General features: G+C 49.1%; 1 protein-coding gene across 1 annotated transcript in view; it reads right to left on the bottom strand.

Moving 5' to 3' along the window:
• LIPC (lipase C, hepatic type) overlaps positions 1-23704 on the bottom strand; it is a 149158-nt gene that overhangs the window by 2467 nt on the left and 122987 nt on the right. Inside the window, exons 4-9 of the mRNA XM_032342677.1 lie at positions 22719-22901; positions 22004-22121; positions 18570-18803; positions 15742-15987; positions 5079-5196; positions 3345-3563 (exon numbers count right to left, since the gene is read on the bottom strand). Of these exons, the coding sequence (XP_032198568.1) occupies positions 3345-3563; positions 5079-5196; positions 15742-15987; positions 18570-18803; positions 22004-22121; positions 22719-22901 (1118 nt within the window). The remainder of the gene's footprint in view (positions 1-3344; positions 3564-5078; positions 5197-15741; positions 15988-18569; positions 18804-22003; positions 22122-22718; positions 22902-23704) is intronic.

Raw genomic sequence — 23704 nt, 5'->3', positions numbered from 1 at the left:
GTTATAACGTATGTCTTTTTCTGACATTTTTCATTGTCATCAAGAAATGGAATTGGAGACCTATTTGTCTCACTTCCTATGAGTTTGTCTCATTCTTTTTTACCTCCTGCATCACATTCCGTTGTGTGGGTGTATCTCAACACATTAGGGCCATTTTCCTACTGATGGACATTGAGGTTTCCCCTAATGGTTTGCTATTTATAGACGGTACAGCAACAAACATTTTTGTACCTGTATGTATATATCTCTTGTGGATATTTTGAGTATTTCTCCAGGATAGACACGTAGAGTTAAAATTCTGGGTATTATGTATATTTAAAATTTTGATAGTGTAAGCTCACAAGACTGTTCCCTGCTGTATACCTGGGACCTACCACAGTGCCTGGTATAAGGTAAGTGCTTACGAAATATTAGTTGTTGAATGAAATTCTCCTGCAGAAGCTCCATAATTTGCATTCCCACAAATAGTGTATGAGAATGCCTGCTTCTCCACACCTTTACCAACTCTGGATCTTGTCTGTTTTTTAATTCCTGCCAAGCTAGTGGGTGCCCAGTGATAATCTCATTGGTTTTTGTCTTGTATTTCTATGATTACTAGGGACATTGAACATTTTCTTATTATGTATAGTGGATCACTTTTGATGTCCTGCCGTCGAACCAATGTTTTCTGTCCTGTCTCTTCCAGCACAATAGGTCCTCTCATCCCTGACCTTGTGCCCCTGGAAGAGAATAGCACCTCTCATCGAATTCCTTCGGTGGAGGCACAGAGTGAGTTACTTATAACCATTTTTGTGCCCTGGAGTTAGCGAAGAGATTAAGACCATGAGGTTGGATATTTGCATCCTGGCTCTGGGATTGTGGTTTGTAGTGGGACTCCAAAATTGGTAGTTTGCTATTGGTCTTATAAGATACATATTATAAATTACATTTGTTGCTACAGAATCGGTTCTCTGCGAGGTGCCATTAGTGTCCAAGGCTTCACAGGTGGTGAGCAGAAAGTGGAATTTGAGCTTAGGGCCGGCAGAGGCAGGCCATTGGATTCTACCTGCCATATTGCTTTGCTCGCTGCCTCCTCTCTGGGCATGCCGCCTGGCCTCCCCCTAGCCTGTTGTGCTGCAACACCCCTGAACTGCTGTCTTCCTTCTAAGCTTCCTAGACCGTGCAATGCTAGTTCTTCACTTATGCCAAGCGTGGTCCATGTGCCAGCAGCATCCGCACTTGGGAGCCTGTTAGAGACGTACGACGTCAGGCCCCACCCACCTACGTTTTAATCGCATTTAAACACAATTCCCGGATGATCCCTGGGTACATGAAGGTTTGAGAAGTGCTGGGAGGGAGCATGTTATTAGTAAAATTAATGCATCTTATTTTCCCAATTATTAGGTCCTGGAATTTCTTTCTGCCAAGGGCCACACTCAGTTTTTTTTTTTGTTTGTTTGTTTGTTTGTTTGGTATCCCCCAATGGTACCTGATGCTGTGAAGGCACACAGGAGCCATTGAGCACTTACAACTTAAAAAGCTATAGGTCCCACCACCCCTCCTCCTTTTTCAGCCTGTACCCCCTTATAGCTCCAAGGAAGGGTCTGATGCGCAGATAAACAAATACCCAGGTCTGCAGCTCTGGTGCTTTGGGCCAAGGAAAGTCAGATTCTTGGGGCCAAGATGAATGGAGGAAAGGACTGTTGGGAACAGTGCCCAGGCAGCAAAGAGGCAAGGCATCAGACAAACCCCGAGTCAGATCGGGGCTCGGACAGTTACCAGCAATGCTCCCAAGCTGTGACATCAGGTCCATGAGCCCCAGCTTCCTGATCTGCACCGCCAATAATACCGGTTTCCGAGCGTCACTGGGAAGGTTCCATGAGACTAACCCTCTCGACCTGCCTTGGTGGCCTCCCCGTGGTGGGAATTCTGGAAGCATCATTCCCTTCCCTCTGCTCTTTCCGTCCTCAGAACCATGTGGGTAAGCACCGTGAGAAGGCTTTGGTGTGTTTTATACAGCCTTTCAGATCAACTCACAGAGAACTGTCACCAAGAACAGCCGCCAGGCCTGAGGAATGACCGTTGAGCTGAGGGAGTGTGGGGAGGTCTGGCTGTCAGAAGCAGAGCTCTTCGAATGGACCAGAAAGTCATGCAAGAATAGCTAAGTGTCTAAGAGGAGAGAAGCAGTTTAATTTTCTCAAATTGATCGTGTGGAGAAATCTGTTGGCAAGCGGCAGAGTGTGCTCTTAGTAATTGCCAGGATTTTGTATCCCAGGGAGATAAAAACTCAGAGCGCTGTTGTATAAGGGAGTCGGGGGCATAAATCTGCCACGGGCCGCTCCTGGCCGTGAGGCCCGTGGGGTGAGCTGGGGAGCATAGTTCAGAGGTGAGAGGCCTGCTGTTTTCCATCTCCACTGGGGACCAGCCCCAGAGAGAAATGGGCTTCCCAACAGAGGAAGGTGAGAGAGGAGAGACGAGTTCCCTGGACATGAAGGGAGGCGGGAAGGGGGGCAGGGGAGGGTCTGGGGAAGGGCAGAATTCTCCTCTCATGGAGAAGTGCGGAACTCTAGAGAAGCAGAGCTGCTTCAGGCATCCCTTTGCTGACAGGACTGAAGGGGCAGCTGGACCACCCTTTCTTGGACACCTTTTCTTTGTGTCTTACTCTGTCCCCAACCCCTTATTGTCCCCGGGAACTTTGGGGCCAAGGGAGACCGTTAAATCATTAAATCGCACAGAGCAGAGCTTCTTAAGGCTAATCCCTTGGTCCACGTCAGAAGTCTTACGGCTTTTATTAGCAAATGTGTGTCCTGGGTTCCTTCACAAACTATGGTGCATCAGAAGGTCTGCAGGTGTCTTTGGGAAACCCGCATATTTAATAAGCTCCCCAGGGGCTCTTTGGCACTCAAAGATTTGAAAGGCACCCTCACAGCATGGGGTTTCGAGACTGTGATCTGTTGAAAGCATTTCTCTGGGTGAGCAACAAAATGGAAATGTCCGTCTTGGTCCTTGCCACTCAAAGTACAGTCCTTGGACTGCGGCACCCACAGACAACTCCTGATGATTCAGCTGAAGTCTGAAGAAGACTGGGCCAGTGAGGACATTCTCGAACTCCAAGGTAGGTAGCTCTGGACCACAGGCAGTGGAAGGAGGCTAGACCGGGAGTCAGAAGACCTGGGTGCAAAACCTGGTCCTTCTCCCTGTGGCTGCGTGAACTCGGGATGGCCATCTCACCTTTCTGAGCATCCACGTGCCATCATGGGACGTGATCGTGGCTACTTTATGATATCAATGCAAGTGTTAACTGTGGAGGTGCTGAGACAAGGAGATGCCTGCTAGATGTCAGGGGAGGCTGTGTCAGTACTCACCGTTGCTGGGTTTCTCCCGCTTTGACTTTGATGGTCTTGACAACGAGGCCCGAGTAGAGAGGCTCTTGGCTCCATGGGATGATGGTTTGGACCGTGTTCCAGACATTGGTCCATACTGCGCCATTTTCCCACTTGAACTTGATCATGATGAGCTCACCGATGTCCACATCCAACGTGATGAGAAAGGAATAGGTTTTATTACTAGTAATTTCTTCATCCCTTGAAGATACAAAAGAAATCAGACCTAGTTTATTTGGAACAGCAAAGTCACGTTGGGCACATTCAGGCTGTGTAGGGTTTGCCCGAGTGACTTGGGAAGGTCTTTTCAGCTGCATTTTCCAAACTGGTATGGGACAGACTATTAGTAGGAACAGTAGTGGGTGGGCCAGACCATTAATACTGGGGAAACCATGTATTTTTTAGTTTAGCGTAATTAAGAAGCTCTGAGAGTTCTGCCGTAATGAATCTGGTAACTCTCTTGAGCTCAGGCTTCCGAGCTTCTGCTTTAACAAATCGGGAAAACTGCTCCTGAGAAGACAGTGGGGCTTTGGCAATGACCTCTGGTTAGTTCAGCTCCCTTGAGGTTTGATTAACGCTGTAGAGCCACCCCACTCTCTTATCTCTCCACTCATGCTTTTTTTCCTCCCCATAAAAATAGAAACAACGAAGTTTAACAGTAATAGAAAACCACATGGTAAAGGGATGCACCAATTTGGAGCAAAATTTAAATGCAAATCCTTAGTTATCATTAGCAGCTTTAACTAGTCTGTAGGACATTAGCATGTCCCAACACTGACTGAGCAGGAGATGCCCTTCCCACCTTGGAACTATTGCATACCCAGGGGAGAACTGGGACAGTGCAGAGGTAACGGTGGATTTGGGGAGAGACAGGTGGATGGAGGGTTCCTCCGCACAGCTTGTCATAGCTCTTCCTGTAAAGTGTTGTAAGGGATTGCTTAGGAATCCCTCCACCCCGCTAGGCTGTGAGCATCCTAGGGCTAGGGTCCCCTCTACCTTTGGGGCCGAGCCTGGACTAATACTTCCTGAACGACGGAATCAATGTGATGACCAGAGACCCAAGGCTGGAGGAGATCTTCTGGAACCTGAGAACTCTCCCTGGGGCAGGCGGAAGGCTAGTGTCTCTTCCAAGGAAGAGGCCACAGTGAGGGTCGAGATGTGGAGAAAAAGCCTTATTTCTGGTCACTGAGGCTGGGGAGCCTCTGAGGGAGGCATGAGGCCACTGTTCACATTGTGAGCAGGTGTGTAACAGGGCAGAGGACAGATGGGCAGGGCTGGCAGTGCAGGCTGACTGAGAAGGGAAATTTGTGCCAAGTTAAAACCCATTTGGTTTCTGGGTTATGGCTTTCAGAAGTTACTGGAAAGGAGCTCAGGGCTGTCCTGTGGACACCTGCTCCCGCCCTCCCTGCTCCTCCTGCCTGCTTCTTCTGCCCGCACAGTAGATGATGGACTTTGCCACCTCTGGCTTCCCTCTCTGCTCAGCTCATCTCACAACGAACCCATTGTAAACACAGGTCATTTCTCTGTAATGCAGTCTTCGGGATGAGTTGAGGCTGAGGAGGAATGATGGGGGGTCGGTCATCCCTTTGGACAGGTGTTTGGGGCAGTCATGTGGGCTGTGTCTGGCCTGGCCCTTGAAAATTATGGGGTCCGCCTAGACCCTGTGAGAAAAAGTAGCACGCCATCAGCATAGACGGCGCTGCACCTCATACTCACAGAGTGATGGTGATTTTCTGGTTTTCCTCTTTTGTTCCAAGGAGTGTCATAGTAAAAGTTGGTTCAGTGGGTTTCTTAAGTTGGTTGATGAACTGGATCTTGAACTGGTAATGATACACTAAAGAGAGAAGGTGGAGGGGGCGAGGGAGAGGGAAAGAGAATTTAAATAGGAAAAACAGAAATTTTTAAAAATTAAAAATATCATATTTTTAAAATTTAAGAATGCAGAGGTAGAAGTCTGGATGGATAGACACCAACTTCTAACACCCCCCCCCCCCGGTGGAGGGATTATGAATTCTTTAAAATTTTTTTCTTTTTCCTTCTCTGTATTTATTAAACATTTACAGAGGACATATGGTGTGTGTATAATGTAATAATAAGTATTATCTAACAGAAGCAGGCGGAGTGGGAATATGGTATACCTAACATTCTCACCCATCTCTGGGTGCAATCCTGTTGGACTGTTTGGCAAGAGTCCCTTTTCATAAATTGAAGGATATTATCGCTTTGAGGCACCTGACCCAGGCAAGAGGATGCATTGCCATTTTCAATGTTTGCCTCCATTTAATGGGGTCCATTTTGGGATGGACAGAGCTCTAGTTAAGAAGCATATGCTCTAGTGACCACATCTCTATATTCTGGGGCAGTTGCTGGGCACTAGCTCCGTGGGGTTCCACAAGGACATTTTCTGATGGAAATAAGAGAACTCTAGTTCTGGCACTTGGATCTAAAATGTTTCTGTCTTATCAAATGTTCAGAATGTTCTTCCACTGGGTTGCATAGGAGACGGTAACATATTTTACTCTTCTTTACCTAAATACAGTCTATATTTAATTAATAAAAGCAAATTGCTTACTATAACACAGGTATGGTTAAACACTTCGTACTGCCTCATCTCATTCATTCATCAGAAGAACCCTAGGAGGTGGGTATTGTTGTCATCATCCCCATTTTATGAATAAGAAAATTGGGGCCCTAGAACAGAAGGGACTCGTTCAAGGTCACATAGCAGAGTCTGTCTCTTAGCCTGGGCCTATTGCTAAGCTTCCTAAGATGGCCTTGACTAACCTTGTGTTGTTGCACCAACTGCCTACGGGGCTGTTCTTGGCAGTTACCCCACTTCATTCCGAAATGAATGGACTGCTTGGACCTCTGTCTCTTGCTGTCTCCATATTCTCTACATACTCGTACTGTTTTAGCTCCAAGATGGCCAACAAGCTTCATATGGCATGCCAGTTCCACCCGATTGACCAGACTTCCCAGAGCCCTTTGTGCAGATGGGTACTGAGGCTACACCCAGGCTCTTGGGGAAATTGGTGTCTGCCTTGGGCAGAGGAGAGGGATTTTTGGACTGCTTGCTGTGGATTTGCCTTTCCTGCTCTAGGTAATGATTCATCCAATTCATCCACTAATTCTGATACAGTGACTTCCACCATGTAGGTGTCTAACCAGCTTGGTGGGATGAACGAACCGACAGTTGGCTTGGGAGTAACATGATGTATATTACCATGTAGCAAGCTGGAAGCCACCTCTGAGTCCCCAAGACCTGAGTTTCAAGCTGTGTTGCAGGAGAATTCCCACCAGAAAGCACAGATCATGACACTAGCCACTTGTTCATCTATCCCATACCCCCAGCACGTGTCAATTCATCATCTTCGTGAGTTAGTCTCCTACCTACCAAATGCTGCACGGCCATGGGAGGTTGGGAGCCTCACACGGACCCGGCAACAGCTGCCGTGGTGGCGTCCCGCCAACACCCCAGCTGCAGTGTCCCAGGCTGCCTGGTTCTCTGGGATTCTAGGTTGTTTGCACAACCCTCCCCTTTGGCATAAACTGACCTTCTCATTTGGGTTTTGTGGTGGCCTTGCTTACGAGCCTAGGGTTATATCTTGGGTTGACTCTGAAGCACCAGAGTTTCTTTTTGTATATTTATGTTCATGGCAAGAGCCAAACACGAACTGAGGACTTTTATAGGCCAGGGGTTTTCTGCTTTAGGTGGAAGCTAGCTTGGGCCTCACCTGGCCCTGAGCACAGCGCCCTGTGCCCAACAGGTGCTCAGGTCCTTATAAATGGAATAAAGCAGTTTGATATGCTCAGGACTGTGAGGCTGAGGGTGAGAAACAAGAGAAATGCAGTGGACCCAGGTTCCAGAAAGGGTCCCTCCACCCTGACTGGCAGTGATGGAGACAGGGACTCTGGCCTAACATCCCAGAAGCCTCTGAGAGGCTGTATACGCTTTGGGGGTGTATCAAGAGAACCCTGTCGCAGGCAGACAGAGTTTAAGTTGGACAGAGGCAAAAGGAAAAGTCCTTCTGAAGACAAGGCCATAGGTGTGTGGGGTGGGGGTCAGATGTGGACAGGAGGGGGTGGGAGGACTGGCCTCGGGTAGCCTCCTAACAAGGAGGCAGGCATCTTGCAGAGCACTCAAGGATCCCCCACAGCAACCAATTTTAATCCAATTTCGTATGTATGAAGTGGGTGTCTACTGTGCTCAGGCCAGTGCTAAGAGCTGTTGGGGAGAGAGGAGTTAAAGAGGATTATTAGCAGTACGCATGATACCAACACTGGCTAATACTTATTTAGTTTACCTGTGCCAGGCACTTTGCACCTATTATCTCATTTAATCCTCACAACAGGTGATACAATCATCACCTCCTTTTAGAGAGGAGGAATCTGAAGCACAGGGAAGTTAGGTGACTTTCCCAGTATCACACAGCTTGGAAGTAGTGTAGCTGGGATATAAGTCTGGGCCACCAGGCTCTAGAACTTGAACTTTTAAGTGTTTGTACCTGGGACCATAGCTTTATATACCCTAAGGAAAAGGTTGAAATATGGACAGAGATTTAAGTTCAAGAGTGTCATAACAGAACTGTTTAGCTGTAGAACTAAAAATAAATCAGAAACACCTGAGATACTCACCTGTTGAAGAATGACTATGGACTGACTAATCAGGACAACCATGAGAACTACCACTTAGCTTTTTTTCGTGTCCCCAACACTGAGCCAGTCACATCACATAATTTCCTCTTTTCTCTTTACAACAACTGCATAAGATGCCCGCTTTATCTTCCCTTCGCATCATTTTACAAATGCAGAAGCTGATGCTTGGGGAAAGTTAAGTAACTTGTCCATTGTCGTGCAGCTCAGAACGGGGGAAGCTGCAATTAGACTTGAGACTGCTGATTCCGAGTTCATATTCCCAACCATGTGATTTACTCTTATGAAGTCATTAAAAGATATTTTTGGAGCAATTTCAATCCTTCTGAAAGAAGTGGAGGGGGAAAAATCCCCAAACAACAACCAGGATACAAAATTGCATCGCTAACATGAGACCAACTTTATAAAACAGAATACACAGGAAGGGATTTATAAAATGTAACAGTGCTTATCTCTGGAGAGGAGAGAGGGGTCATTTTTATGTTTCTTCACGCTTTCCTGCAAGTTCTGGGTTTTCTACAATATGCTTGTATTCTAATTGACTCTTGCTGGAAAAAGAAAAAGCTTTTAGACGTATTAGAATAGAAAACAAGGGGGCCAAAAGCCATGGGGCTCCACTTAGAGGAGCTTGTAGCTGGAGCTTGTAGCTGGTAAGCTAAGTCTCGTGGGTTGGGCGTCCACGTCCATGTCTTCTCTCCCCAGGGCAGTCTCGGTGTCACGTGAATGCTCTTGTCGGCACAAGTCCCAGCATGCAGCGGGCACCTAAGGGGTCTTTAGCGGTTCTTTTGTGTGAAGATAAGGCAGGACACGTGCTGCATTAAAGAACCTAACTGTGAATGGGGGTCGGCACTTGCGGAGATCCTGGGAGACACCAGCCTATACATGAAGTGTTCTGCCTCCATCATTTTTCGTCCTTGTAAGGAGACTAGATAAGGTGCAGGCCCTGTCGGTTTCCTTAGTTTCCTTAGTATGGCCCACCCACTGGAAGGAGCCCCACCCACGCTCTTGAGCTGGCCCTGGCCAGCAGAGTCCTGTTTTCGCCAGAGACCTAGGATGTCAGTTACTCTGCTGGACGTCAGACAAGGAAGCAGAGATTTGGACATAGATCCAAGGTCACCCAGAGTGTTACAGGCAGAGCCAAATTTGAACCCAGGTGTCTGTCTGATTCTAAAATCCCCTTTCCACTGTCTCCTGAGGTCCTGGGTCTGCAAGCTGCATCTCCTCTTTGAAAGCAAATGGCAAACCCCCAGTCCCTGAGGAAAGGCAGCCGTCAAAACCTTCCTGGAAGGAAGCCACTGAGACAAAGTGCCTTGAGGGTCTCACCCGCTGACATCCATCCTGGGCTATGGCTGCTGCAGATTCTTCCTGCCTGTCCCCTGAAGGCCTAGCTCCCCAGCGGGGATAAATGGCTTAGGTTCCTGCACCAGAGATGGGCTTTTGTCTTCCTTTGTTCTTCACTCGTGAGTAGGAGATGGATTCCCAGGTCCGAGATGCCACGGTTGCACAAATCTGGGGGAGGGTGTAAAATCCAAGGGTCGGCTTGCCAGGACCCCTTTAACTTCCATCCTTTGAGTGAGAATTACCTGACCTCCTGCGGTATCTTCCCAGGGTGGAGTCTGTGCAGGAATTTGGAACCCCAAAGGTGAAGGAATGGCCAGGAGTCAGAGTCCACTGGCCTTCCAAGCACTCCTGAAGGATATGTGGGCTGTGGAGGAGTACAGGGGTGAGGGGATGAGGGCACCCTTGTGTCTGCAAGAGCCCAGCTGTAGAACCCGGCAGGTTGATGGCACTGGTGGTCCCAAATGACCTGCACTAGGGAAGTCACTTTTTTGGGGGAGAAATCTTGACATGACATTATTTTTATAAATATAAAAGAGGCTTTCATATGGAGAACTAACTAGATGATCCTATTTTGGATTTTTGTGTTTATCTTTAAAAGAAAAAGACAATTTGCCTGTCATCCCCCACTCCCTGGCCCCTCCCCTTCCCCCCAGACAATGATGCTGTTACAAAGATTAAGGAAAAAAGCAGGAGTCATTTTGCTCACTTTCTCTCATGACATGTTTAGTAAGGATTTAAAAAAATGATTTAGGAAAAATGCTTTTGATCCTGTGACTGTGGAGGGGACAGCCCAGTGCATTCCTCGGTTCGGGCAGGAGAAATTATTTTAGGTCTTAAAGATAAAGAGCATGAAACAGTCCATTAACCCTGAATGAGATCAGGCAAATGCCACCTAGAGCAGAGATGGGAAGCCTCTGGAGATTCTCCTCAAATAGAGTCTTCCTGAGGTTCAGTTCCCTAAAAGCCCCGGATTCTGATCTCGTGTAAACCCCACTGGTGCCACTTAAGTTCTTTTTGTAAGGCAGCCACAGTAGACATTGGCTTAGTGGAATTTATGAAAAGAGAAATTTTGTTTCTCCTTCTTTTTCTTCTCCTCTTCCTCCTCCTCCTTTTTGTTTCATGGGAAAAAAAATGATTCCAGATCATTAGATATTGGCTCTGGGAGATATTATGATTTTCTTTGCAAACATCAAAGAGGCCTTTTTCTTTCAGTGTATCGATTTTCTTTCGTGAAGATGGGAGGAATGAGATCTCTTGTGTTGTTTTGCCACACTGAGGGCTGGTTCCTAGACATGAGATGCCTCTAACTCGAGAGGGAGGCTTCGGACCTGACACTGAGCCTGAAGATGGCACCGTGAGGGCTTACCCCACCAGGGGTCAGCACCCAGGGAGGCTGGAAGAGGGAGGGCGGGCACAGGTGTATTGGAAGCAGGTGTATTGTGCAGCTCTGGGCTCATGCTGGGGGCTGCAGTTGGGTTTCACAGTTCCATGAGACACCCCATAAAGTGCTTCAGAGTGAGCATCTTCCAAATGCACGTGGGGTATTTTCAGTGGAAGACAGTCAAGGCCTCGAAGACTCGGGAAGAGTTTTTTGCTTCCCACTTACCTGCCTCTAAGAGTTTTTAGATAGGGGCCTAGTCCAGGGAGATAGCTCCTGCCACAGAGAGCTGCAGAGTCTGGGTGATGAGGGTGGTAAGTGGGGGAGTGATGGGGAGGGGGCTTGGGAGTGTGGGGGGGTTCAGGCCTGTGTGTTGATTCTGTTCTGGGTCGCATTGTCTCTGCATGGTGTGATGAACATTTGTTTCCCAAACCTTGGCTCTTCTCATCTTGCTGTGAATTAACTTCCTTCTCTCTGAAGCCCCACAGCCCCACCCCCTTCTCTTTAGCTCAGGATGGCAGGGAGGCTTCAAATGCCTGACTTCTTTGAACCTCTCACGGCTCTGTGAGGCTCTAATACACGTGGAATTAACATTTTCTCCTGTTGAGCTGTTTTATGTCAACTTAATTAAGAGGCCAGCCAAAAGAAAGGGTAGAGGAAAAATTTTCCTCCCCTACACCCTGATGTCAGGGGATTGGATTCTTGCCACTTCTGTGGGCGGTTGCCTTTTCTGCTGGGGGTGAGATGGGGGGAGTGTGTGTGGTAAGGAGTGTTGTGCTGACTGGCATCACGCTGCCTGCTGTTTGTGCCCATAGGTGCTTCATGTGGGAAGACAACAGGAGCCCTCAGCTGAGGGCCTGGAGTCCTTTCTCTACCGTCTACCACCGTATGGTCGCGAGCCCTCACAGACTCTTTGAAGCTCCATTTCCTCATGTATAAAATGGGCATCAAGAGGACTCTAACAGGGGGGTCGTGAGAATATGATGCGATGGGACAGTGTATATTAAAGTGCCCAGCTTCTAGAAGGTGTTAACCCAGGGACACCTTTTCCCTTCCTATGTGCTGAACTGACTAGGCACAGTTCTGAGCTGCACCCCCAGGGGCCGGTTTTAGCGGTTCGCGCCCATAGTCATCCACACACCATCACTCTGTGGCTGAAGAAACTGAGACCCGCATGGGTTTTGTCACTAGGTCAAGGTCAAATATGAGGTTGGCAGCAAAGCCAAATTCTGGACACGCCCTATTCCCAATCTCAAGCCTGTGCTGTCTCTACTACACCCAGTACTTTTTCTGGACCTCTCCCTGGAAATTAGGGAAACCTTTCCTAAAGAAGTAGTGGAGAAAAGCCAAAGACGAACAGATTCCCCTAAGTCACAGTTTGGTTGGTTGCCTACCAACCAAAAGGAAAGAGTACTCAAGCAAGTTCCCCTAGGTGGGATGAGGCCCAGAGAGCAAAGGGAGAGAGAGGGAGAGGGAAAGAGGTGGGGAGGACCTGGTGTTGGTGCTACAGTCGGGAGACTGCGTGGAGTGGAAGAACAAGGGCCGTGAACCAGAGCAACCTGGGGTCAAACATTACAGTTGCTGCTCACAGACCGTGTGACTTGGGGAAGTTGTAAACTCTCCAAGTCTCAATTTATTTATTGGAAAATCCACCAACATCAGTCCCCACCCTGACTCATCTCAGTCTCTGTCCCTCTGTCTCTGTCAAGGTTGTTGTGAGGATTATAGGATAAAGGAGCTAGTTTGTTACAATATACTCAGTGGGGAGCCTGGACAGAATAGGTCCCCATAAGTGCCACTTCCTTCCGCTCTGAGTGGCCTCATCCTACTGCTGGAGGATTAATTAGATAAGGTGTTCACTAAGCAGGTCTCTCTCAGGATGGATACATTCCCTGTTTTCTTTTTCAAAAAACAGGCTCCCAGACTGGTGAAGGCTCTTCCTGGGACAGTGAAAATAGAAGTGGGCAATAACTGCCTTGTGCTACCAGCCCAGTGGGTCCAGACTCTTTGATGGTTTCGTTGAAATATATTTGGAGCCAGAGGAATGAGGGCTAAGTTAGTCACCCTTTGTGGAGCTACAATCGGGAGGCCGTGTTTAGCTGGCCCAGCCAGACCCGGCACTAAAATATATCATACAATTAGATGTTCTTAAAAAATATGAATTATAGGTTCTCTGAAACGAAGGCTGGGCAAGTCTCTTCTTTTAAGAATCTGCAAGTATTCATCAAATGCCAGTGAAATGGGCTTGGAGGGCCCAAGTCAGAGATGATCATGATAGTGATGGGTGGAGAAAGGTGTAGTTATGGGGACCTAGATTAAAGGCCTTGTGCCAGTACCATCAACAGAACTTTCTGTGATGATGGAAGAGATTCATTTCTGTCCTCTCCAATATGGCAGCCACATATCTGAATACTTGAAAGGTGGCTAGTTGACTGGGGAAGCCAATGTTTGATTGCATGTAATTCCCAGTAATGTAACTAGCCACAGCCACCATACTGGGAGACACAGTATTATCCAGATCGCAGCAACCCCCGAGCAGCTGTTCCCGAATGGGCAGAGTCTCACCCAGCGATCATTTCCGGCCATACCCAGGGCAGCTTGACATGACTCCTGGGATGCTACTCCCCACTGGTGAACAGATTAGGGTTTTGCTCACTGGAAGGACTGAAGCAGAATGGGGGAGAATTTGGAAGGCCCAGAGAAGAGGAGGGGGTAATGTGGGCCACAGCTCAGCCCGGGAACCTCGGTTATGGGCTGAGATGGGTTCTGACCGGTTTCAGGCGGTCCTGACTCATAGGGCCATGCTCATCAGAAGTATCTGGAGTGAGATAGTCATTGACAATAAAGACACTTGAGTGTTGTCTCCAAGGGTCTCCCTGCCTGTCTTCCTGGGATGGCACTGAACATTTATGGGGTGGGTGGTGGGTGGGCGGGGACTGGTCTTCAGTGAGCCCCATGAAGTAGGGACTCTGACTACTCTGGCTCAATTTATGTTTGAAAAATAAATGACTGGATGGACACATTGGTCTTTTGTAGCTGCTGGGGTGGACAGCTCTGGCCAAATGCAGCTCTCTGGTCCTCCTCCATAGAAAAGAGATCCCTGTGAGTTCACACTAGTGGCTTGTGGTAGTCGGGCATCTGGGTCCTTGGCAAAAGGGAGGAACTCAGACTGAGTGTACCTGTTGGTCTTTTTTGTCCCCTCTTCCTTCCCGACATGCTTGCCTGCCCTTTCTCCCCATCTCCAAGCCCCCAGCAGATGTCCTCCAGCTCTACCAAGCTCCTCAGTTCAGAATACCCCCAAGCTGTGGAAGGTGAAAAGCAGTCTCCTTTCTTCCCAGCTGATCCCAAAACCTCCCCCTTCTTCTCTTCTCCCTCCTCACCTCCACCAATAGACAAGGGGCAGGTTCCTGAAGTGGGGAGGAAATCAACCCCTCCACTAGTTTGGAGGTCTGGGTCTAAATGCTGACTCTGCCAAGAATTCACTCTGTGTCCCTGGGCAAATGATTTTCCCCAGCTGGGCCTGGGTGTCTGCGTCTGTGAAATGGCAGGGTAGAACAGCGTCTAGAAATGCTAACATTCCACGATTTAAAGCAGAGCCAGTGAAATGTGCTTATCGGAGGGGCTTAATCACTCCAGGCAGCTTTGCCATTTAAAAGAGGAGCTGGTTAACCCAAATGAGTGTCTAATTGGCAGGCTGCCGTGGGGGAGCTCTTTGAGGCGGGAGCCCTTCCAAATTCCCTCAGCTGATTTCGGATGGTAGCTTCTCCTCCACCCGAAAGGGGCAGACGGCAGAGGGGGCCCACTGGCCCCTCAGGCAGGAAGGATCCACCTTCACTGTGATGCTCTCAGAAGCGATCATCCACCCACAGCAGATTTCTGTCATTCCTGGGCTTCAGGGAAGGGAAATCTGGCCAGGAAGCGCAAGTTCAAATAAACAGGAATCCTGTGCTTAAAAAACGAGTCGCCTGGGAACTTGAACTTGTGAGTGTGATAATAAAAGGAGCACAGACCGGGAGTCGGATGCACCTGGTTGCTGGCCTCCTTCCAGACAGACTGTGTGGCCGTGGGCGCGTCACTCTACCACGCTGCCCTTCCCTCCTCTTGAACATGAGATCATTACCCCCTGCCGACCTTGCTTGCCTGTTGTGGGGGCCGCAAAAAGGTGATGGCCGAGTCTGATGTTTTGTATAAAACGCTGTGCAAATGCAAAGTGGGGGTGACGACATGATCACCTTCTGCGGCTACAAATCTTCTGGGCGGTAAGAATCAAACAGCGCAGCTCCTCCCGGCGCCGTGAGCATGCGCCGTGAGACAGTGAGCCGCTAATCGCTCGGGGCCGCTGGAAGGATTAGACACAATGTTAACTGCAGCAGATGCCAGCTCGTTCGCCTCCGGAGGATTCGGGTTTTGGGGGAGAAATCCTCCGCTGGCTTCTGCCCCGGAAGAGGCACAGCTCTGACCTCTGGTGCAACCCAGAGAGGGTCCGGGGCTCGGTGTCTGCCCTGAGGTTAAGGATCTGATGAGGAAAATTGGAAGCCAAACTTCATCTTTGGAGGTTCTCAATAAGCCAGTGATACCCTGTAAGAGCAGTGGATCCAGATTTTAGAGGAAACGAGGAACCCCCAACATAGCCCAGAGGCTCCTTTTTTCATGCAAGTTGTGAGCAGAGGGGAAAGCCGTGGGTTCCAGCTGGGGTTTGAAGACGCCTCCAGGTCCCTGCTCAGTGAGACTTGGGTGATCGAGGGAACTGCTGCTCAGGGCCTTCCGGATCTAACATGCTAGGGGACCGTGAACGTGGATGAAGAGAGGCTCACGCAAGGATCATTCCAGAAAGTATCAAGGTTTCCTCCCACCTGGTGCTTGGCAGCCAGGTGGACACACCCATGGGAATGAACAGAGAGAGAGGCTGCGCCGATGTCGCCGTCCAGAATCTGTGGTTTCAGGACCCCTGAGAAAGCAGAGGGAAGCTTGGGCCGGGCGGCTGCCCTGGGGCCCACCCGCACTCACCTTTGAAGGGGGACTGGGGGCGTGTAAGGAGGAAGAGCCTTTTGTGCTTCTTGCCCTGCCGCTCCTGGCGGATGTGGTAGCCCATGGTGTTGCAGCGACCTTTCTGGCAGCTCAGGCACAGGCCCTGGCTGAAGCTGCCCATGTCGCCGCACTGGTAGGCCGTGCTCTGCAGGCTAGGGTGCAGCAGGGAGTCGATGAAGAGATGCACGGACCGCTCGTGGGAGCATTTTATGGTCTTAGTGATGGCTGGAACACAGGGCAAGAAGGACGTTATCACCCCTCCGTTTTCCAGAGAAGCCTCCACTCCAAGGATCGTCCTGTGTGCAGGGCAGATGAGCAGCACGTTGGGAAGGGGGGGTGGGATTGCTGAGGCTGACCCCCCGGCCCCAGTGGGAAGGAATCCGAGAGTGGAAACTCTAGTAGACCCCTCTCAGTCTCGTGGTGTAGAGGCATCTCCCCAGCCACGGTGGGTGTTTTAACTGGAAGCCCAAGTTCCTAAGAAAATACTGAATTATTTAAGAACTCAGGGTAGTGTGATTTATTTAAAAATATTTATGTCTTAAATGGCTAAAAATGTGGAAGTACTGATGTCTTGCGTTAAATTAGCTGGAACAGGCTTGTGTGGGATGCCTCTTTGCTTAACCACGCCAGGTAAATGAGAGCCAAGGTACTCTTGGGGCTCAGTTAATGGTCTAGTGAAAGCTCAGTCCTCTCCTACAACGTCTGCCCTCTGTCCTAAAGCTGCATAGCTCAGTCCTCTCCTACAACGTCTGCCCTCTGTCCTAAAGCTGCCATTGCCTCCCTCGGGTAACTGGCCTGTAAAACCAGCAAGGGGATTGGCTTCTAGGAGGATAATTATAGTGACCAGGTCTATCTGGGCCTAACCCCAAAGAGCAGGGTTAGGAAGTTTATCTACTGTGAATTTTTAACCTTTTTTTTTTTTTAAACTCTCCACATCTTAATCTAATCTTTAATAAATTATTCTCAAGAATGTTGAAGAACCACCACAAGGTATGTAAATTACCTAATGTGAAGGTACAGCACAGGTAACTTTGCCAAAAGCTATTTCTCCCAGAGTCTGAAGCCTAAATGCTGAGATCCAAAAGCTCGCTCTTGATCTAGGGCTGCACTTGTTGAACACCGAGTATAAGGCAGATCCTATGCTGAGTGCTTTCATGCACACACTTCCTGAATCTCACCACGGCCCCCTCAGGCAGATGTTGTAGGTGAGAAAGCTGAGCTTCAGAAGCGTTCACTAACTCATTCCAGCTCACCTAGGAGGGGTTGGGTTGGCAGAGCAGTCACCAGATTATATTCTGGGCAGATGCTTTGCGAGTACCACCCCAGAATGGGATTGTTTTTATTTTTTTTAAAGATTTTGTTTATTTATTTATTTATTTGACGGAGAGAGAAATCACAGGTAGGCAGAGAGGCAGGTAGAAAGAGAGAAGGAAGCAGGCTCCCCGCTGAACAGAGAGCCTGATGTGGGGCTCAATCCCAGGACCCTGAGACCACGACCTGAGCTGAAGGCAGAGCCTTAACCCACTAAGCCACCCAGGCACCCCCGGGATCAGTCTTTAAACCTAAAGGTGAAGAAAAGTGAGAAAAACCACACTAGAACTGGGCGAGCAAAATAAACGTACTCAGTTCCACCACTTGGAAGGTTAGCACACAAAAGCAAATAGCACTAACAGAGATGTTTGTCAGGCAACTAGTTACTCAATATCAGGCCTGTGTGGAGCTCTGGGAGGGAGTGGATCTGGAAGGAGGGCTGGTTGGTTAGCCGGGATGGAGCAGACCCCCGTGGATGACTGACTGCAGGGGCAATGACGTGAGGGGCATGTGAGGAATGAGGAGAGGAAGTTCGCAGAAGGTTCTCTCAGGCGTGGGTGGGTGGAAGGCTGGGAGTCCAGCCAAAATGAGATGATGTTGAGTTTGAAGGTCGTTCTGATACTGGAGAGGTGAAGGCGGTGATGTCATCCCAGGAGAGCGTATTCTCAGCTCGGTTTTGGATGATGGAGGTGAGAAGGAGGTACGTGGGGCGGGGCGGGGTGGGGGGGGGCAGGGTCTCCGGTTGGCTTAGCGTGAGTTGACATGTTTTCATCAGTATGATATTTTATAATAATGAGAGATTTAGAACACCCATGGAACATATGATTTTTTTGCTGAAAGGCTTGTCCTTTAATCTTGTGCATGTGGTCAACGTGCGTGTCAATATTTTAGTCTAGGATGTGGGAGAGAAGTGGGATCACAGCCCAGAGAATGCCAGAATCCAGTTTCTGCCCCAAGATAACGGAAACAACAAAGACATGTTTAGAACTGAACTTTGAATTGGAGGAATTCCAGTAAGGTCCTGCAGGACCAGCTGATTAAATCTCCCAGGAGTGGAAGAGCTATTCCCACTCTGGTCAAACGAAGGATAAGAAGCTAAAGATCAAGGATCTGTTAAGTGCATCCTTGTATGGCCCAGAACAGAGGAAGCCTCCTGGGTGAGGAAGCTTCTGGAGAAGGAGAAATAACCGCAGGCATCAGGACTCCACTTTCAGAAGGGCCAGTACCCCTGGACAGACTTTGCTGGGAGGGGCTAAGAAGTAGGGATTCCTGGTGGTGCCCCCCGCTCATTGTCAGAGCGTGAGCTCAGAAGACCACTGCCAGTTAAAGGAGGGCCTGCTGGAGGGACCCCAGCCCTTACCCACTCTCTCACAAGCTCTCCCTCTGAGGGAGAGCCCTACAGAGTTGAAGGTTCACTGGGTCTTGGGGGCCATATGTACGTATGGGGGATGGGAGCCAGTGCAGGCTGGCTCTGTCCCCTGGGCCATCATACTCACCATATAAGCCATGCTTGGTAATATGTTTGTAGAGCTCTAGGAAGTGACAGCCAGGCTGGAAGTAGCCCCCATTGGGGTAGAAGTCATAGTGAGCTATGGGCTGTTTGATGCCCACACTCAGGCCCATGTGCTCCCGGGTGAAGGTATGAATGGCATCCACGAAATTGGCATCATCTGGTGAAAGACGGTCGCTGGGCGAAGATCCCTCAAACAAAGGGCCCGCGGCATCCAGTCCTAACAGGGAAAGCAAGGGTAAGGGTTAGGTGGGAGCAAGGGGAAGAAAGCAGAAAGCTCCTTTTAGCTTTCTGATGTTATTACACATTCATGCGCTAGCAGGAAGAAAAAAATCCTCAGGGATCATCTTTCTCTAGAAAATCTTGCTATAACCTTTTCACAGTAAAACCACAGTAATTCATGGTGCCGAAAATTAGACACGGGCTGCACATTATCTATGGGGAAAGAGGTCTGCAGGAACTATCCAGTGGTAGAAATAAGGTTATGAGGGAATGCTTGATTTATTTAAGCAAATCAATTTTAAGTACCTCTCAAGCTACTTTCAAGAGCATCTGTTTGCATACAAAAAGCCACTGTGCTTATTCTAAGTAGTTCTAACCTACCCATCAGAGAAAAAATTTATTTGCCTGTATGTTGTCCGTGAGTTCCCTAAACAAGCTGGCTCTTCTCCCACACCAATGTCATCTCATTGGAATGTCCAAAACAGCCTTGGGACATGACTGTTCCCTGGTGAAAATGTTCTGAGCGAATAGGACTGCTCCGAGCTCTGGTCTAGTGACAGATGTGTGTGCGCGAGACTAGAGGCAGCTCCTGGCTGGTTGGCGTCTACAAATACAAGGAGTATTTCTGCTCTCAAGGGTTTTTCTCTGTCTTTCTTCCTTCACCCTCTCTGGAAGACTATTTGATGTCCCACATCAGCCCTGGCTTCCATCCCTGATGGGGGTGAAGGAGTTGACAGGGGCAGCGTGCGCCTGTCTCCAGCTCTCATCTGTAGTTACAAATGAAAGATGTCTTGGTGTGATTTATATTCCGTTCTTCATGGGGCTGAGGAAGAGATGACAGGAGAAATTAGCTGTCCCGCTGCTTCTGTCATGAGTGGGCCTGGCTAATAATGCCTAATATAGCCCATGACACAAGACAGAGTGGAGAGGGTGCTGGGTCTGGTGCCGCCCCTCTGGGGTTCTGACTCAGCCTTCTAGGAAGTTCCTCGGGGATGGGCCTTCTGTGAAGGTCTGTTTACCCCCAGCCTATTGAGGGTTAAATCACAGAGTGATCACCATTATAACCATAGTGATAACCATATAACCATGATTGGATAACCATTCCTGGGGGGTGCACATACTGGCCCATGAACCAAGTCTCCCCAGTTCCCGGCAAGGTTAAAAAAAAAAAAAATGAGGAAGTGATTTCTCATAATGACGAATTTATTTCTCTTGTATAAATGTCTGCCATTATTTATCTTTTTTTTTTTAACATTAAAACCAACCTCTTTTTTGGTGAAGTAATGGTAATCGTAGATATTAACTGCCCAAAGTGTTCTTACTTGATAAAATGGGGGTCATGGGACACCTGAGTGTTTCAGGTGGTTGAGCGTCCTACTCTTGGTTTTGCCTCAGGTCATGATTTCATGGGTTGTAGGATCGAGCCCCGAGTTGGGCTCCATGTTCAGCAGAGAATCTGCTTGAGATTCTCTCTGTCCCTCTGCCCCTCTCCCCTCTCTCTATCTCTAAAATAAATAAATAAATAAATAAATAAATAAATAAATAAATCTTCTTTATAAAATAAAAAGTCACAACAACGTTATTCATCTTAAATTTCCTTTGAATTGTTTTAGCTTGTGAAGTATTGTTTTAGCTGGTGAAGTGATGTTTAACTCATCTTAAAGGGGAAGTAGGAGTTTGTTAGGTAGACTGGGGCTGGGGGTGTAAGTTGTGCTAAGATATTCCAGGCAAGGGGCATTGGGGTGGCTCAGTTGTTGAGCATCCAACTCTGGCTCAGGTAATGATCTCGGGGTCCTGGGATTGAGCCTTGCATTAGGCTCCCCACTCAACAAGGAGCCTGCCTCTCCTTCTCCCCTGTCTTGTCCTCTCTTTCTGTTTCAAATAGATGGATAAAGTCTTAAAAAAAAAAAAAGATATTTCAGGTAAAAGGAAAAGGACATGTAAGGCCCAGAAGCACAGGAGGCCATGGTGTGTTCATGAAGTAGAGAAAGACCTAGTTCATGGAAGCTTGAGACTACAGGAAGACAGCCTCGCGAGGAGAGTCCCAGAACTCTGGAACACTACACTGAGAAGGGCTTTGGCTGGCTGGCTGGTTCCCTCCCTTCCTTCCTATTCCTTTCTTCCTTCCTTCTTTTCTTTCTCTCTTAAAAATATATTTATTTATTTTTAGAGTGAGAGAGAGAGAGAGAGCATGTGTCAGCAAGTCCCAGGGGGAGGGGCAAAGGGAAAAGGAGAGAAAATCTTTTTTTTTTTTAAAGATTTTATTTATTTTATTTGACAGAGAGAGAGATCACAAGTAGGCAGAGAGGCAGGCAGAGAGAGAGGGGGAAGCAGGCTTCCCACTGAGCAGAGAGCCCGATGCGGGGCTCGATCCCAGGACCCTGAGATCATGACCCGAGCCGAAGGCAGCGGCTTAATCCACTGAGCCACCCAGGCACCCCAAGGAGAGAAAATCTTAAGCAGACTCTGCGGTGAGCACAGAGCCTGATGTGGGGCTTGATCCCATGACCCTGAGATCACAACCTGAGCCAAAACCAAGAGATGGATGCTTAACCAACTGCACTACCCAGGTGTCCCTGGGCTTTCTGAGTTTTACACTGTGGCTATCTGTGCACCTTGGGGACTGGGCTGGGGAATAGCCCCCTCAGGTGTGATCTTCCAAACACAACTGTGAGGTAGCATCTGGGGATGAGGTTGGTGTCAAGGAAGTGTGGGAGGAAAGGCCTTCTTGCACATCCCCAGCTCTTACTGGGTATCTGGAGCCATTTCCAAGTCAGTGTGGCGCCCCCTCCTTCACATCAAATGGGTCCCAGAGTAAGACCCATGTGTTCCACAAATGTGGAAACTGAGGCACAGACATGGCTGATGTTACCACAAATTTCGGACGTGACCCTTTAACTTGCTCTTATTGGGCTTTTTAAACTATAAGTTGAAAATAAACTCTTTCCTGGTACAAAGTGTTTAGAAAGTCTACTTTTGAGGTCCTCTTTGGCATGACTATGAGAGGCACCCCTTGGAGGAAAGGCAGTAGGGGTTGGGGCTGTGGTTTACTCTGAATTCTTGAGGGACAGCAGGCTAGGACAGCGGTCATGCTTGCAGCAGTGTGAAGGAGGCTGGGTGCATGGTAATTCCAGGACTGTTAGGGAAGCGGGTCCTGCCCCACCCCCGCATGCCATCATTGATTATGGACACGGTTACCTGTAATTCTCCCAATCTTGTGCTTTCCGCCCATGTAACTGCCAGCGAATCCTGAGACATGGGCCCCCAGGCTGTACCCAATTAGATGAACTTTGCTCCGAGAAAACTGAGCAGATTCCTGGAAGACAGAGGCAAGATGGTTAGTGGAAGAGCTGCTGGACAGAAACCTTGTATGGGTCCAGCTCGTTCTCAGGGTCCCCCTTGTTCTTGGCTCCGGGGTGGCAGAGGAGATGCTTGAGAATTTAGCCTCCTGAGCCAGACTGGTTTCTCACCTTGCCGGCACCCACCTTTCAGACTCAGCTACCTGGGGCCCCGCCTGGTGATGTTGGTCCCCGTCCCCACCCTGCCTGTCTTTACTAGGATATGAATGCCCTACATGGTGCTCCTGTTCATTTCTTAGGGTTTGATGGGCCATGGGTGTGTTCAGATCCGCTAGCACATCCAAGGGAGAGAGCATAAAAGAGGTGGTGGATGGAGGAAGGGGAGGGAAGACAGTTCTGCAAAATAGGGGTTCAAGCATGACGTCTGAGGGAGCCCCAGTGTGCCATCTCCACCTGTGCCATCCCATTCCTTCAAGCTTCGTGGAGTGGTTCTCCTATCTGGGATGCTTAGGAGACCGGCTTAATTCTCTCAGTCCCGGAGGGGAGAAAGGTGAGGAGGGGAGGGGAGGGGAGGGTAAGAAGGGGAGAGGAAGGGAGGGCAGGGCAGGCCTTGCCTCCAGCCACTGGATGAGAGCTGCCACCTCCTGGCCCACGAGGCGGGTGTTGCGGACAGCCACGGTGTAGTGGCGGTAGGCCAGGGTGAGCCAGTCGGCCAGCCCCACGTTCACAGTCTGGGCCAGTTGAGACTTCAGGGCGGCGACCATCTGCCCGATCCAGTTTTCCAGGAAGCCGTCCACCTGTGGGGGCGGGGCACAAAGTCGTCAGCTTAACCAGAAGGGGACCCAGGGTCGGGGGGCACTGTACTAGTCTCATCTTTCTGTTTGTCTTTTTTTTCTTTCCCAACTCTTGGCTTATGAAGGCTGGGTCCTTCTTTCCAAAAGAAAGGGCTTCATGTGGGGTTTCTCGACCTTGGCACTATGGACATTTTAGGCCAGATACTTTCTGTCACGGAGCTGTTTGAGCCCCGTAGGCTATCTAGCAGCAGGTCTGGTCTCCATGAAGCAGGTGTCAGGAGCACTCTTCCCCACAAGTTGTGAAAACCAAAAATGTCTCTGCACTTTGCCCCATGTCCCCTGGGGGCTACCCCTGGCCTCCAACTGAGAACCATTTTCTTAACATGCCCCTATTTTAAGAGTTTCTGAGCCTTAAAATAATGGAAAAGTCTATGTAATTAGGAGCTGAAAGCTGACCTATCCTCTGAGGCTCAGCTCTAACCCTTCCCCGCTCCAGGAGGCCGGCTAGGCCGCAGCTCCGAATCCCAGCTCCTTTGCTCTCCTCCTGCCCACAGCATCTGCTCGCTTTTGAGGGAACAAGGCCCCATGAGTTGGAACATAGCAGGAGCTCAATCCATGTGTATGGAGAATCTTTCTGTGTATGTCCTTTGTTCGAGAACCAACTTGCAGGGCACGCCTGATTCATGGAACGATGACACTGGTGTCTGCGAGGGTGACTAGGAGCTCACTTACGGAAATAAGGGCAGGCTGGTGACTGTGGGGCAGGGAGTCTAGGGGGGTCCAGGCAGAAGGTAGAGCATGCGCAG

The sequence above is a fragment of the Mustela erminea genome, chromosome 5, assembly GCF_009829155.1.
Source record: "Mustela erminea isolate mMusErm1 chromosome 5, mMusErm1.Pri, whole genome shotgun sequence".
Lineage (NCBI taxonomy): Eukaryota > Metazoa > Chordata > Mammalia > Carnivora > Mustelidae > Mustela > Mustela erminea.
Note: the sequence above shows the minus strand (reverse complement) of the source record. Positions and strands in the feature narration are given on the sequence as shown.